The sequence below is a fragment of the Mesoplodon densirostris genome, chromosome 11 (genome assembly GCF_025265405.1).
Source record: "Mesoplodon densirostris isolate mMesDen1 chromosome 11, mMesDen1 primary haplotype, whole genome shotgun sequence".
NCBI lineage: Eukaryota > Metazoa > Chordata > Mammalia > Artiodactyla > Ziphiidae > Mesoplodon > Mesoplodon densirostris.
In genome coordinates, this window is record NC_082671.1 from 54,141,101 (window position 1) to 54,155,999 (window position 14,899).

The window sequence follows — 14,899 nt, forward strand, 5'->3', positions numbered from 1 at the left end:
AGCAGTTTCCATTGGCTAAATGTTTGCTGTGAATTGTAAATATTTTGAAAGTCTCAAAAAAATTCTTTGATACTTTGTATGCATTTTCACTCATTAAAAATGTTTTCACCACTGAGTCTGAACTTCTATCTTAAAATTTTATTTAATTGTGATGGAAGCAAGGCAGGCCCAGATTAAGACCTTTCAACATCTTAAATAGGGTGCCTTAACCCACATGTACTTACAAATAAAATGATACTAACCCATAGAACATAACATTTACATGTATGTACTGGAATTAAAATAGTTTCTTTCTAATTTTCTGTTTTAAAATTTTGTAATGGTATATAAAAATGAACTTTTCTCATACTTGTATTGCCCCTGATTTGTAGCTGCTTTGAGCACCTGCTTAATGTGCCCTGAAGTGGGACATAATCTAACAGACAAGTAATTGGCTTTGAGTCTGCTTATCAGCACTCCTTTTTCAGAGTTTAATTCTGACTTGCCATTGCCCCTTATCCTTTTTTACCTTATTTTACTCTCTGAACTTAATGGGCATGAAAATAACTTGAGCCTACATGTGCCTTATATTGGGTTGAATTTAGGTTTACAGTTACTCAGACACCTTGAAAAGTCATAAGGACATGTGAAATATTGTGGCAAAATGATCTGAACACCAGTAAGCTATTTTTCTTAATGAAACATTTAAAAAATATATATGTTTTTTTTACTCCAAAGCTATATGCCAATTTCATGGACGAACCTACTTTGAAGGAGAAAGAAATACAGCCTACTCCTCTTCTGGAGTATGTGTTCTCTATGAGTGCAAGGTAAGGAAGCTCTTCATGTGTGTTTCAAATTTCTTTCAGTTACATGAACACAGTAAATGTTCCTTTAAAAATCTCACCCTTGTAATACCTTTAAAACTTCTGAGGCAAAGAGAAAATTTAAGAAATTTAAGATGATAATTATAGCTCAAATATATAGAAATTCTCATTGTTTTTGCAGTCATGTAAATTAGTGGTTGTAAAATAATTTTCCCAATAAATAAAAATACCCTTTTGTCAAATTAAAGTTTTATGAAGTTGTCTTATATTTTCCAAATACAAATCAACTCCTTGTTTGCTGTTTTGAAGAAAATGTATTAGATAAAATTAGACTCAGCCTGTTCTCACTCTTGCTTTTGACTTGTGATAAATATCACTCAGTCCAATTAAAATCAGAACAAAATTCACCTAATAAAAAATAAGGTGTTGGATGGAGATGAGGCTGATATTGATCTTAATTCCTTTGGGAGGAATCTTTTAAATAATTTTAAGGGGAATGTTTTATAAATGTGCTCTTGATGTATGCTTCTGAAGCAAATGTGATTCATTTTAAGTCTGCTTCTTGACCTACTAATTGAAAAACTAAATATGTTTCATAACACTTTTCACATTTACCTTTTATAAACTATGATTTTATATTCCTTGACCATAATGTTATATTTCAAGCCATATTCTATCTAAAGGAAACTGTCTACATATAAAGTTTCTGCTTTACATTTGATCCTTAATTTTCTTCTTCAAATGCCTCTTGTACATGGTTTGTGGGGATGATTTAGTATGTATAGATTATTTAGAAAATTAAGATAAGTGATTTACTCTGCTGGCAATAAACTGTGAGCATTCATATGATTAAGTGTTGGGGAAAGGAAAATCCTCAGAATTTTGCCAAGATAAGTTGAATCTGAAAAATCCAGCCATATACGTCATGCATCTTAAGTTGGAAGACATTTGGGATAAGCAAGGCAGAGACATAAAGATGCAAAACTGTGACAGATTTGGTTTCTAGAACGTGAAAGCTCTGATTTGTTCATGTCCGTTATAAGGTATTCTAGCTGCTTCTTTTGGCTTTAAATAAGCTCTCCCATGATGGAGGTTACCGTCTTAAAGTTAAGGGAGCTGGGGCATAGGAACACTAACACAATTGCTGAAGCTATATTTCAAGATGGATTTTTCTCTGTCAGCCTCCCTTCACCAATGCTGTTTTGAGTGGAGCAGGTCCCACTGTAGATATAAGGATTGGAAGACTTGGAGTGAGATCTAGCAACACCAAGGAAATCAGAGAAATTTTACTTCAAGGAAGGTGGAAAACTTTTATCAGCTGGTTTCTAAGTAAACTTTAACTTGAAATATCAGCCCTAAATCTGAAAGTTGTGAGGGCATTTGAAGATTCTCCACTTTGTGTGTGTGTGTGTTCTTTTCATTTGATAAGTGTATTCCATAATATTGATAATTAAGATCTAAAATTTACTGAGATAGTTTCCTATTTGATTTTAAAATACCTATAAAGTGATTTTATTTTAAATTCAGTTTGTGAGAAGTCTGTGTATAGGCAACTCTGCAGGTGCTTAATAAATATTGGGTGAATGAATAAATGTTACTATTTATTTGCTCAAACAAAAGAAATCACTTCCTACCCTCTAATGCTGTGCTGTCCAGTAGAAATATGATGCAAGCCACACATGTGATTTTTATTTGTGCTAATTTTATGTATTCAACCCCATATATCCAAAATATTATCATTTCTAATGTAATCAATATAAAATTCTTAATGAAATATTTTACATTATTTTATCATATGAAGTCATCAGAATCTTGTAGCTAGTGGCTATGGATTCTACAGCACAGCTCTACCAGAATTTCATAAGCTTTTGTATTCTTCACTAAATTCTTGACATTAAGGACTCCCATTGTTTTTTCTCCCTTCAGGCCCCTGAGCTATTTTACATAATTGTCATCTCTCTCAGGCTTCCATTTTCTGGGCTGTCAATTCTAGTCCTTCTTTGTTCCTTTATTGTCAGTTTTGTGGCCTTGAAAATGTGTCCTGGGGGGGGTCTGTGAGTTTCATAGTAACACAGAAAAACACTGTGGTCCTGAAAATAAGATTATCAGAATGGATATTACCGTCAAACCAAAGGAAGAATAGCGTTTGACTCCACTGTATACATGTCTTCTGACACTTTCTTTTTTTTCCTGCCATTATGGTGACTTGGAGAAGGTCCTTTCCATTGATAAGCCAGGAAGAGGGAGATATTGAAATTACGATTTCTTCAATAAAAGCAGTACTTATAGAAATGATATCTAAAAAGCTAAGCTATTGAGCAGTATTAAGATGGAAGCCTTCAAGTTCCAATGGTTATTTTATTACTTATATATTGGTAAGCATAGTATAACAGTTAATGACCCTCGCTCTTAAAGAGACTGGAGGTTGACAGTATAGAAGCAAAATGTTTGCTTCAAGGGCAGTGCTGTTACATTTATCAGAAAAGTATTCTGTTCTGTATTTAGGTTTCTCTTTGAGAAGGGTTTTATCTACTTTGGTGGCTAGAACTATAATCGTTTTACATTGATTTATTCATTCATTCAGGAAAATTTTTCGATTGCTTATTATATGCCAGAAAAAATGCAAGACATTCATGCTCAAGAGACATAAATCCTGTCCTCATTTTCCTTATAGTTTTGTGAGAGATCGCCAATGTGCCTCATCACACTCACTTGGGATAATCTATAACAGTTTAGGAAACTTTGACATGAGAATGTTTAAAAAGCCTGGGTTTTATTTATTGTTTTTTCCAAAGTGAGCTATTAATAGAATTCAAGCTGTGTCTTTGACACAGTTGTCATCTGGATGTGCAAATATGTTGTAAACTAACAGAATCTTTCAGGATTACCCTGATGTTTGGAAATTGAAGGCATGGCTGCAGTGTGGCATGCTTCCATTCCCAGAGCTACTTGTCCATTTGAAAGGCTTTCCAGTTGTCATTTAATGTCATTTTGCAAGTGAGTGTGTGACCTGTGCAGAGGTTCTCAGGGTGAAAATTTTACTTTCATGTTTGAAGAAATCTCTTGGATGCCGGATCTGGAAACTTCTGAGTTATTCCTAATTAAGAGGTTTGAAGCTTGTATTTTCTGTTGTCTGACAGGACCAGACCATGAAGCTGGTTGAGAGTTCAGGCTGTCCAGCTCTGGATTGTCCAGAGTCTCATCAGATTACCTTGTCTCATAGCTGTTGCAAAGTTTGTAAAGGTAAGGCTTTTCTGTAAAATAAAATTTATGTGCATGAGTCATTCTAAGAGGCTACTTCAACTGACAGGAAATAGAACTTTTTATAATCAAGTTATTTCCAAAGACTATCGAATTAAAGTCGAGATGCTCCCATGCATTTCTGCAGGGTGTATTGTACCTGTCTCAAGCTCTGGGTTTCTATACTTCTCTCTGTGTACCTGTTCTGAGTCAGCATGGCATTGTTGAAAACATTTACACAACAGTGCTGAGTTATTTTATTGTTTCTTTTTGTTGCCGGGGGTGGGGGGGATTTCCTTTCTTTTCTCTTCAGTCTGTTTTTATAATTGTCTGAGCATAATTCCCATGTTGTTCAAATCCGTCTCTTCACAATTCCACTCTCCTTCACTGATAGGCTCTACACTACCAAGAAGAGAGAGGCCATCAGACATGCATTGCTTGTTCTGTGTTGCCTCTGTGATGATGAGCCTATGACCAATAAGTAGAAGGAACTTAGATTTTTAGTTCAGTATAAGAAAACAGTAAAACTTGAGGTATTCAGAAATACAGTGGGCTGCCCAGGAGGCAGTGAGTTGCCCATCACTAGAGATTCTTAAACTTGGTATTTTGTTATAGATTTAAGTATTAAACTAAAGGATTAATTATATGGAATTTTTATGTTCCCTACCAATCATGAAATTATATGTGCCTTCTTGTGTTATCCTGAAATCATGTGTTTGTGAATCTGTCTCCTTCATTGGATTTTGCACCTTAAGGGCAGGGCTGGGTCTTTATATTCATCTCTATATTCTTTTTTTTTTTTTTTTTTTGCATTACGCGGGCCTCTCACTGTTGTGGCCTCTCCTGTTGCGGAGCACGGGCTCCGGACACGCTGGCTCACGGGCCCAGCCGCTCTGCGGCATGTGGGATCCTCCCGGACCGGGGCACAAACCCGTGTCCCCCGCATTGGCAGGCGGACTCGCAACCACTGCGCCACCAGGGAAGCCCCATCTCTATATTCTTAATACCTAGTATGACACCTGGGCTGTAGTTGAGACTCATAACTCATGTAGTTGGTACTGTATAACAGTGCCTTAAATGAGCTACTAGCACTTGTTTTAATAATAGCCTTTATTGGTGCAAAATAAAACTTAAATGGAAAAAGGTAAGAAAAATAAACTTTATAAAACATATACTATTTTGTTTCCTTTTAATCTCATCTATTAAAAAGGAAACATAAGATCCCTCTCTCCCATTTTTAGGAGGGTGGTACAGTTTTTTCATTTTCTTTTTAGCTACTTCTTCCATCCATTCAATTAAGATGGCCTGATTGCATCCATTTCTTTTTAAAGAGCCTTAATACATTACCAAAAGCAAGTTAAGAATGGAAAAGCTAGCTACAAAACTGGTTACATTTAAATTGTCTATAGTTTTAAAAATTAATATGTTTACACAGCCCACTCAAAATATCAATACAATGACAAAATATACTGTGACCTACACCCCTCCACCTGAGATCCTGATATCATTGATATGTGACTGGTCAGAGCCAGAACCAAACTCAGGTTTGGCTTCTTATTGCTCAAAAGTCAATGTTCTAGAGACAAGGATTGGTGGAAAAAGAAAGATGTATTATTCAGGAAGCCAGCAACCTGGGAAGATGGACTAGTGTCCCCAAAACCATCTCCGAGTTGCCAGTTAGGAGACAAGAATTTGTAAAGGAAAAGTTCAGAGGTGTGCAGTAGGGGGCTATGTATGGAGCAGCACAGTCTGCTTCAATAATTACCTTGAAATTGATGGTGCAGTGGTCTGGTCCGAGTCACCTTGATTGTGTAGGGAGAGCAGTTCATCTGTAGCTGCAGGCTTGAAATGTCCTGTAGTTCCTGGAATTTCTCAAGCATGCAGAAGGTGATTCTTTAAGCATTTAATCATATTATAGCTTATTCAGGCCTAGGTCATAGGTTTTTCTCAAAATGGAACTGGGGCTCCCAATATGGAGTTGCCTTCGCTAAGGCAGAAGCTCAAATCCCCTTTCCTAATTCCTGAATAAGTGTTTCAGAGGCAGATTTCAGATATATGGGATGGAGCCTTGGTATCACCTTAAAAAAACACTCTACAGTAAATTATTTTACTCAGCCTGGATTGAGAACCTCTGGCTTAGAACTGGAACTGAAATTGGACAAGTTGGCCTTTCTTGAAACATTTAGCACCATTTAAAATAAAGGTTACTTCCATTTCTCACTTCAAATAAATAGAATAAACAAATGAGTCCTCCTGGTATTCTCTGACTTTTAAACTAAAAAAGTCAAGTTTTGAAGGATTAAATTTTGAGTCAACTCCTACACACATATTGTGACAAATTCATTTGTAGTAAGGTTGGCTCCAGTTTCCAGGCCTGTCTGCCTAGTACTAAAGATGCCATGTTCACATCTGAAAAACTAAGTTGTTCAACAACAGTTAGTAAATATTCCCTGAGGGCAGAGCATGAGATTAAATTGTTGACCTTTCCACTGGAGGCTTGGCCAGTGGTTGGAAACCAAGCTGTGCACCGAAATAAGGCTCCAAATTTCTAGGCACCAAGTCAAATCCGCCAGGGCTGTTTTCTAGGTACCCTGCTGTCTTCCGTTGTAGCAGCTCAGGAACAGTGTAGCAGGAATGTTCTTTTCACTTTTCTCATATTTGAGAGCTCTTTCAAGGAAGATTATGACAAATTACAATACGACAGAGACTTCATGATACAGTGAGGACTTTGACTTAGAAAGGTGCAGAAATAACGTGAAACTATATGTTTTTGTATCTCAGCCCTTCCCATTCTTCTTCTCCTCCCTTGGCCACCCCTTTCTCTGCTTACAGACCACAAGTCCTATTCACTGGATGCCCAACTTTAATTTAGCATTGACTTTGTCGTGCCTTACAATTAGAAGTGATAGAGGCACCGTGTGCATATGGCTGAGTGGGTTTGTTTGCACCCAACTTCTGGACAATTCATAGTTTCCCACATCATTCAATTACATCTTCATGATTCTTGTTATCTGTGTACCACAAATAACATTATTTAGTTAATGTTTTAATGTCTACTGTTAGTCAACTCATTTTGTGAAAATTTAGTTTTATTCCTAAGCAGTAGTATCCATGAAATAATGGGATTATTTGTTAGATTCATGTATTTTTTTTATCACATTTAAATAATTCCATTGCTATCAGTACTGTTTTTTTAAATGTTCATCCATGCACGTGAACTACCTTTTGGGAAAAATCAGAATTATCCATCATCTTGCAGACGATACTGATATCAGTTAGTATTATTTCAGGTACAAGTGATAGAACATCCAATCCAACTGACTTAAGCAAACAGTGGAATACATGGCCCCAGTGAGTGGCTTGACTCAGTTCTCAAATCTCGCCCCTTTGCTTAGATGCATCTTTCTGTTTGTCTCCTCTGAGGTGGCTTTATTTTCAGACTCTGTGTGTTCCCTGACATTCTTATGCTCATGTTATTATGATACTCAAGTAGGTGGAAGAGTTGAACAAAGGTCCCAGAATTGAGTTTCAATTATCTGCATTAACCTGAACTGCATCATTTGCTCAGACCTGAAGAAATTACTATGTCCAAGCCAGTGGGATGCATTGATTGGTGTGGCCTTAACCAGTGGTCAGTGTAGTCCATTTTCCTGTAAGCACCTAGGCTAACAGTAGAGGTGAAGAGTTCATCCCAGGTATGACTAGGTTTTTGTTTTGTAATGTTTTTTTTCCACAAAAAGGAGGAATAGACACCTGTAAGGCAAAACCAACAAATATTCACCTCAAAACTATTGCATTCTCTTTCTCCTGGTTATTATGAATAACATTTATTTATATTGTTCTTATGCATAATCTTTTGTATCCGACCCTTCCTTACCCTTTTGTATCCTCAGTCATAGAGAAATGCTTAATATTATAGAAAGATCTAGTACACTTAATGAAAGAATCTCATGTAAATTTGGAAAGCTTAAAAGGAATAGAAAACTTGGTATCCTTGAGGTTAAAACCCAAAGGAGGAAATAAAAGAAAGACCTGATTGTATTAGGTCATTAATCTATCCATTTATAGCAAATATTTGAATTTTCTCCTATGATAGGTATCTCAACACATTTGGTTTATGGCTTGTTAGTAATACTCTAACTGCTTTAATTATTAAAAAAATGCTATACTGTTGCACTTTTACATAGATGATCTCATTTGAACCTTTTGCAAGGTAGATATTATCCTAATTTTACAGGTGAGAAAAGCTGAAGGTTTAGAAAGGTTAATTAACTTACACAACTAGTAATTTACACAGCCAGTAAGTGGTAGAGATCAGATGTAAATCCAGGTCTTTCAACTCCAGAAACCAAGCACAGATGAGTAGGAATGTGGCTATAATGGTGGTAGGACTATGGTTTATTGCCAACCCATACTCTGACTTTTTTTGAAGTTCTTCCCTATAGATTGGAAACAAGCCCCTTTAACTGAGTCTGAATTTTCTAACCATCAGTAGTTAACATTTTAACCTTGGCATTTTTGAATCTAAGCAGTAAAACAACCAATAGATTCAATCAACTTATTTGTTGAGAGACTAAGTCAAAATAGCTATCTGACATTGTTTAGAGTAAATTAGTATTTGACAAAATTTTCAGTTTTCAAGTCTCCAGGTTAACTTAAAAATCTCATCTGATGAAAAGTGAAGTACTCCCTAACTGAACCTAAAACAATGAAAAGTAGAATCATACTGTTATCTTATAGTTAGAAAATTATTGCAGCAATTAAACACTGCATGGTGAGCATGTGCATGATATTTGATGCTGAGATGAGGGGGTCTTACCATTATTTATACAGACGGGAAATGGATTGTAATAGAGGAGGCTTATGGCATAGACATAATGATGCTTATGGCATCAAAATGAAGTGTTGAAAGATAGTTTTGAAAAATATAAACTTACGAAAGAAAAGTAAAATTGCGTCAGGAACAGTTCCTGTTCTTAGTCACTGCTCTCTAAAAGTTGTTTGAAGCATTACAGGTAAACTTCTGCAGATTTAGCGCTGTGTTAAAACATGGTCTCTTAATTCTCTGTGTATCTTAAGGAGTGGGCCAGGTTTTTTTTAGTAACATTGTTTTAATTTAGAATAAATATAAAGTGATTTTTTTGAACATTTTCATTTTAGGTTGATGATGTGCTGAGCTATTGGTATAGAGAATGAGGATGACTTTTTAGCTGAAATTATGCCTCGTCAGGCATTGTAAAAAGACACTGGAATACATTTTAAGAAATATGGTCTCAATTTAGCTACTTAAAGAAAGAAATAAAAAGACCCAAGGAGAAAACATTTTTAACTTTTCCTTTCCTTAAGAGTGAACCTTTTACTTCTAAATTTTCAGCCTTAATCATGAGAATTTAGATTGTGAAGAATCTTGTCAAGAAAAGTTGTCAAGTGATTTCAGTGCTGTTATTGACTATATATTTTTCCAATCTTCATACACTCTGTTCTATTTTATTTTATTTCTGTAGAAATCACTAATTCTTTTGATTTTTCCTATCCTTTTTAAATGCATCACTGTATTTTGAGAGCCTTACCCTTCCTAAGGCTTATTAAATTGTACCATCACTATTTTACTATACATTGTAGTTGCATTTCATGGGAGATTTGTTTTAACTCTGGGTCAATATTCAACATAGTCATTATGGGCACAAACCAATTGGAATGGACATCAACCATTGTGCTGAACCAGAGTATACCTTTTGGCTGTGGTATAGCTTAGTTCACCCTTTCACTGAATCACAGCACTGTATGGTAATTTGATAACAAATAAGATGAGTGTAGAACTTACATCTTCATGACTTGCTCAAGTAAAAATCTTTTCTTGCATGTAAGCAGATGAGTTTATTCTGAGCTACATGAAATGTATTCTTCTGGACCTCTTTTCTTTTATACATGGTGAAAAAGTAATTCATTAGATAATGTAAAACTAGACAGAAAATTTATGCATCAAGCAATTTGAAAATTGTTTGAATGATGTATAATCATATAATTTCCATTAAATGTGGATTCCAGTGTTCCAGCTTTTTATTTCAGCATCTTAGATGATCTTTGAACAGGGATTCACACAGGAAAAAGAGATTTGAGAAATTACACATGATTGGTGTCACTGTTTATGAAATGTTCCATTTTTCTTTCCTCTACATAAAGACTCTGGAATCTGTGAAATCTTTATAATTCATAAAAACTTTATTTTTCTTTTGAGTGGACATACTTTGTCTTGAAGATTTCCTGAGAAAATTAGGTTAAAGTGATGTGATTTTTTTTACACGTTTAGAGTTTTGTGGGGTTTTTTAAGGATGCCAAGTTGTCTGTTTCATTTCTTAAATACATAATGTGCACATCTCATCTGGCTTGGTCTGTATTACTCATAGTTATTGACAGTGTTCAATCACTAATTCTCAGATCACTTTCCTTCCTCACTGTGTTGTCTTCTATATTGTAAATCTTCATTTTGTACTCCAAGAATCTTTCTTTGTTTCCAATATTTGGAGGACTGTAATTGGAATATTAGGGACGAGAGATAGCATTTATAAATTCAGAAATAGAGGAGACTTCAAGAAGGAATTAATTGAGTTAAACACACTCAAAAACTTTTTAGTATACATAGCATATGGTCCTATAAACATTGGATGAAGATATCAACTTAATCGTTTAGAGAAATATAGCTTCTAAATCAAAGAAAGAATTTAAGGAGACAAAGTTTATTTGCTTTGTTACGCTTTTATTTACCCTAATAAGTTTCTTTTTTCTTGTAGGTTATGACTTTTGTTCTGAAAGGCATAACTGCATGGAGAATTCTGTCTGCAGAAATCTGAATGACAGGGCCGTTTGTAGCTGTCGAGATGGTTTTAGGGCTCTTCGAGAGGACAATGCCTACTGTGAAGGTAATCCTTGTAATGATGTGTAGCTTGGCTGTATAAATTTCCTAGGATTACTGCATGCAAAATTTATTAATTTCCCAGGTCGTCAAGTTGATGGGCCCATTAAAAGCAGTGAAGTTAATCTGAAGCATATTAATCAGCTAAAAATAATTATCTTTCAAATTAAAGTTTTTCAGCTATCTGCTACATGTCAGACTAACCAGTTAATATGGCTGGGTTTCTTGAATTAGGACAATGCTTCCACTGTGAAATTGCCTTCTTTTTTTCATAATTAGATATTCAGGTAGTTCATACATTGACATGATTACTGTGGCTTGCAGTTATAATTGTAGTCAAATTTTTTCCGACAGTGTTGTATAACAAAGACAGTCAATTAACAGGAACATAAAGTGCCCAGCACCATTTTTGTTTGCTACTGTCTGTAATCTCAGTGGTTTTATTCATGCTCTGTGGTATTTAGTAAATAGCTCCAGTGGAGAAAATAATTTCCTAATTATTTTAAAAATCTTAACTAATATCCCAGGTAGTTTATTGTCTCATTGAAACAGTCCAAATACAGTGATGAGGCCCCTGGCATTCACAAATTCTGTGGCTCTGACTGTTCGGGAAGACCCTAGAAGTCCATGAGATGTAGTAATTTATAATTTCCCCAAGGCACACATTTGAATCATTCTCATTAATTGTGTGACTAGCTAGTGGGTCTTTCAAGTAAGAACACTAATATGGTGGTATTTGGGCACTTGGACAGTTTTGGACTTACCCTTTCCAGATGTCAAGAATGTACCATCAGTCCTTAGAGATTGTGTTTAGCTACATAATGATTTACTGGCCCTTGGGAAACCAATTTCTTTTGTTTCCCTCGGGTTTCAATAGATTTTCTCTGCCTTAAAAATTGGTATTCACTTTTTAAATTGACCTTTTTTTCCCTCAGCATATTCCTTTAAATGCTTCTGATGCAGTCCTAAAGAGACCATTCTATTTTTGCCAAAAGAAAGACATATAGCTTCCCTTCCCCATTCATAAGTAGATTTAAAATTCCTCATTTTGAAAGGTTTTATATTAGAAATGAATTTAAAGTAACTTAGTAAAATAATGTATTTTTCATTAATATTTGGGATCTCTAATATGTAATAAGTTCCACTGATACTGTTAATGTGTGTAACATGAAATCACATGATATAAATTCATACAATACCTCTTTTTGAATCTTAATCTTATGATAATTATTCATATTTTGAGCTGCTTTTTGTTGTTGTTAAGTATATTCACTCTTGTAATAAATATTTAGTGAGCACCTACTGTGTACCAAGCACTTTTCTAGGCACTGGGTAGTAAATGGTGAATAAGACTGATAAGGTTCCAGTGCTCAGGAGCTAATATTCAAGGGAGAAGACAGAGAATAAGTGGGTAACTTAGAGTAGAGAAGGCAATTTAAGGTAGTAATAAATAGGAGGAAGAAAGTTAAGCAGGATGATGTGATAGAAATTGATTGGGGATTAATTTAAATGAGACGGTCAAGGAAAGCCTCTGGGCTTGGGGTTGGAAGGGGATTGACAGTTGAATTGAGACTTGATGATAAGGAAGTAACATGGAAAGATCTGCAACAGAGCATTCCAACTAGAAGGAATAACAAGTAGATAGACCCTTAGTGGTAACTAGCTTGGATGTTCTAGAAACAGAAAGAAGGATAATGTGATGGAGCAGATGAGTCAGTTAAGATGCAATTGGAGAATTAGGTAGGGGCCAGGTAATGTAGGGAGACTGTAAGTATTTTAGATTCATCTAGTAGGGGAGTGATATGTACAGACTTGTATCAAAAAAGGTAGCTCTGGCTGCAAGGTGTTAGATGAACTCTGGGGTTGGATGTGGTCAGAAGAACAGAAGTGCAAACAGGAAGACCAGTTGGAAGGCTATTGCAGAAGCCTAAGCAAAGCTGTTGATGGCCTGAATTAAGAGAGTGGTAAGAGAGAGAAAGAGAAGGAGCATATTTACGTATGTTTTGGAAGTAGAGCCCACAATGCTTGCAGATAATTTACTGTAGAGGAGAATTAAAGAGTGATAAATGGGAGTCAGGGTTTTGATTTTGAGCAGCACATGGATGATGTTGCCATTTATTGAGACAGGAAAGAGTTCAAGGCAAGAGGCCAGAAATTTAGATTATTTATCAATATAACCTGTTGAAAATTGATTTAATTGTAAAGACTAGATCTGTGTTTTTATCTACACATTTATCTGTAGTGCAAATTGGCAGCTGTTTTCTATTCTGAATGGATCATACTGGAAAATGGTTTGTAAATTTCCTCATGTTATTTATTTTTCATTTAAGGAAGTAATCTTCAAAAGTTAAAATAATGGAAAAACTTGTTGGTTTATTATAGGGATCTTGAATTTTTTATACATGAGTACTTCTAGTGTATCTTTTGTTATTCATGTTAACAGATTCTGCAGTATTCTGATCAAATTTGATTTTCTTTTCCATTTTGTTTTATTGTTGCTAAGAATTTTTTATTGAAATGTAATTGACTTACATACTATATTAGTTTCAGATGTACAACATAGTAATTTGATATTTGGATGCATTACAAAATGATCAGCATGATAAGTCTAGTTACCATCTGTCACAATATAAAGTTATTACGATATTATTGACTGTATTACCTATGCTTTATGTTACATCCCAAGACTTATTTATTTTATAACTTGAGGTTTGTACCTCTAAATATCCCTCACCTATTTCACTAATCCACCAACCCCCTTCCCCTATGGCACCCACCAGTTTGTTCTCTGTTTATATGAGTCTGTTTCTCTTTCATTATATTTGTTCATTTGCTTTGTTTTTTAGATTTGACATATAAGTGAAATTATATAGCATTTCTCTTTCTTTGTCTGACTTATTTCAATTAGCATAATACCCTCTTGGTCCATCCATGTTCTCACAAATGCCAGATTTCATTCTTTTTATGTCAGAGTAATATTCCATTGTATATATATACCACATCTTATATATCCTTTCATCTATCGATGGGCCCTTAGGGTGCTTTCATATCTCAGCTATTTTGAATAATGCTGCAATGAACATAGGGGTGCATATATCTTTTTGAATTAGTGTTTTTGTTTTCTTTAGAAAAATACCCAGAAGTGGAATTGATGGATCTTATGGTAGCTCTATTTTTAATTTTTTGAGGAGCCTCCATACTGTCATCCATAGTGACTATATCAATTTAGATTCCCACCAACAGTGCACAAGAATTCCCTTTTATCCACACCCTTGCCAACACTTGTTATATGTTGTCTTTTTGATGATAGCCATTCTAACAGGTGTGAGGTGATATTTCATTTTAGTTTTGATTTGCATTTCCCTGATGACTCATGATGTTGAGCATCTTTTCTTGTGCGTCTTGGTCATATGTATGTCTTCTTTAGAAAAATGTCTATTCAGACCCTTTGCCCATTTTTTAATCAGGTTGTTAGTTTTCTTGATGTTGTTATAAGTTCTTTGTATATTTTGGATATGAACCTCTCATCTCATTAGATATATCATTTGAAAATATCTTCTCCCATAAGTAGGCTGCCTTTTGTTTTGTTGATAGTTTCCTTTGCTCTGCAAAAGCTTTTTAGTTTGATGCAGTCCCATTTGTATGTTTTTGCTTTTCTTTCTCTTGCCTAAGAAGACAGATCCAAAAAATTATTTCAAACACTGATGTCAAAGAGTGTACAGCCTATGTTTTCTTCTAGGAGTTTTATGATTTCACGTATTACATTTAAATCTTTAATCCATTTTGAGTTTATTTTTATATGATGTGAGAAAGTAGTCAGTTTGATTCTTTTGCATGTAGCTGTCCAGTTTTCCCAACACCACATATTGAAGAGGCTATCCTTCCCCTTTGTATATTCTTGCCTCCCTTTTCATAGATTAATTGACCACATAAGTTTGGT

General features: G+C 35.0%; 1 protein-coding gene across 3 annotated transcripts in view; it reads left to right on the forward strand.

Annotated features, from left to right (window-relative positions):
* NELL2 (neural EGFL like 2) overlaps positions 1–14,899 on the forward strand; it is a 458,505-nt gene that overhangs the window by 221,078 nt on the left and 222,528 nt on the right. For all 3 annotated transcript variants that reach the window (XM_060111915.1, XM_060111916.1, XM_060111917.1), the window contains 3 exons: positions 718–809; positions 3,947–4,049; positions 10,838–10,966. In XM_060111915.1, the coding sequence (XP_059967898.1) occupies positions 718–809; positions 3,947–4,049; positions 10,838–10,966 (324 nt within the window). The remainder of the gene's footprint in view (positions 1–717; positions 810–3,946; positions 4,050–10,837; positions 10,967–14,899) is intronic.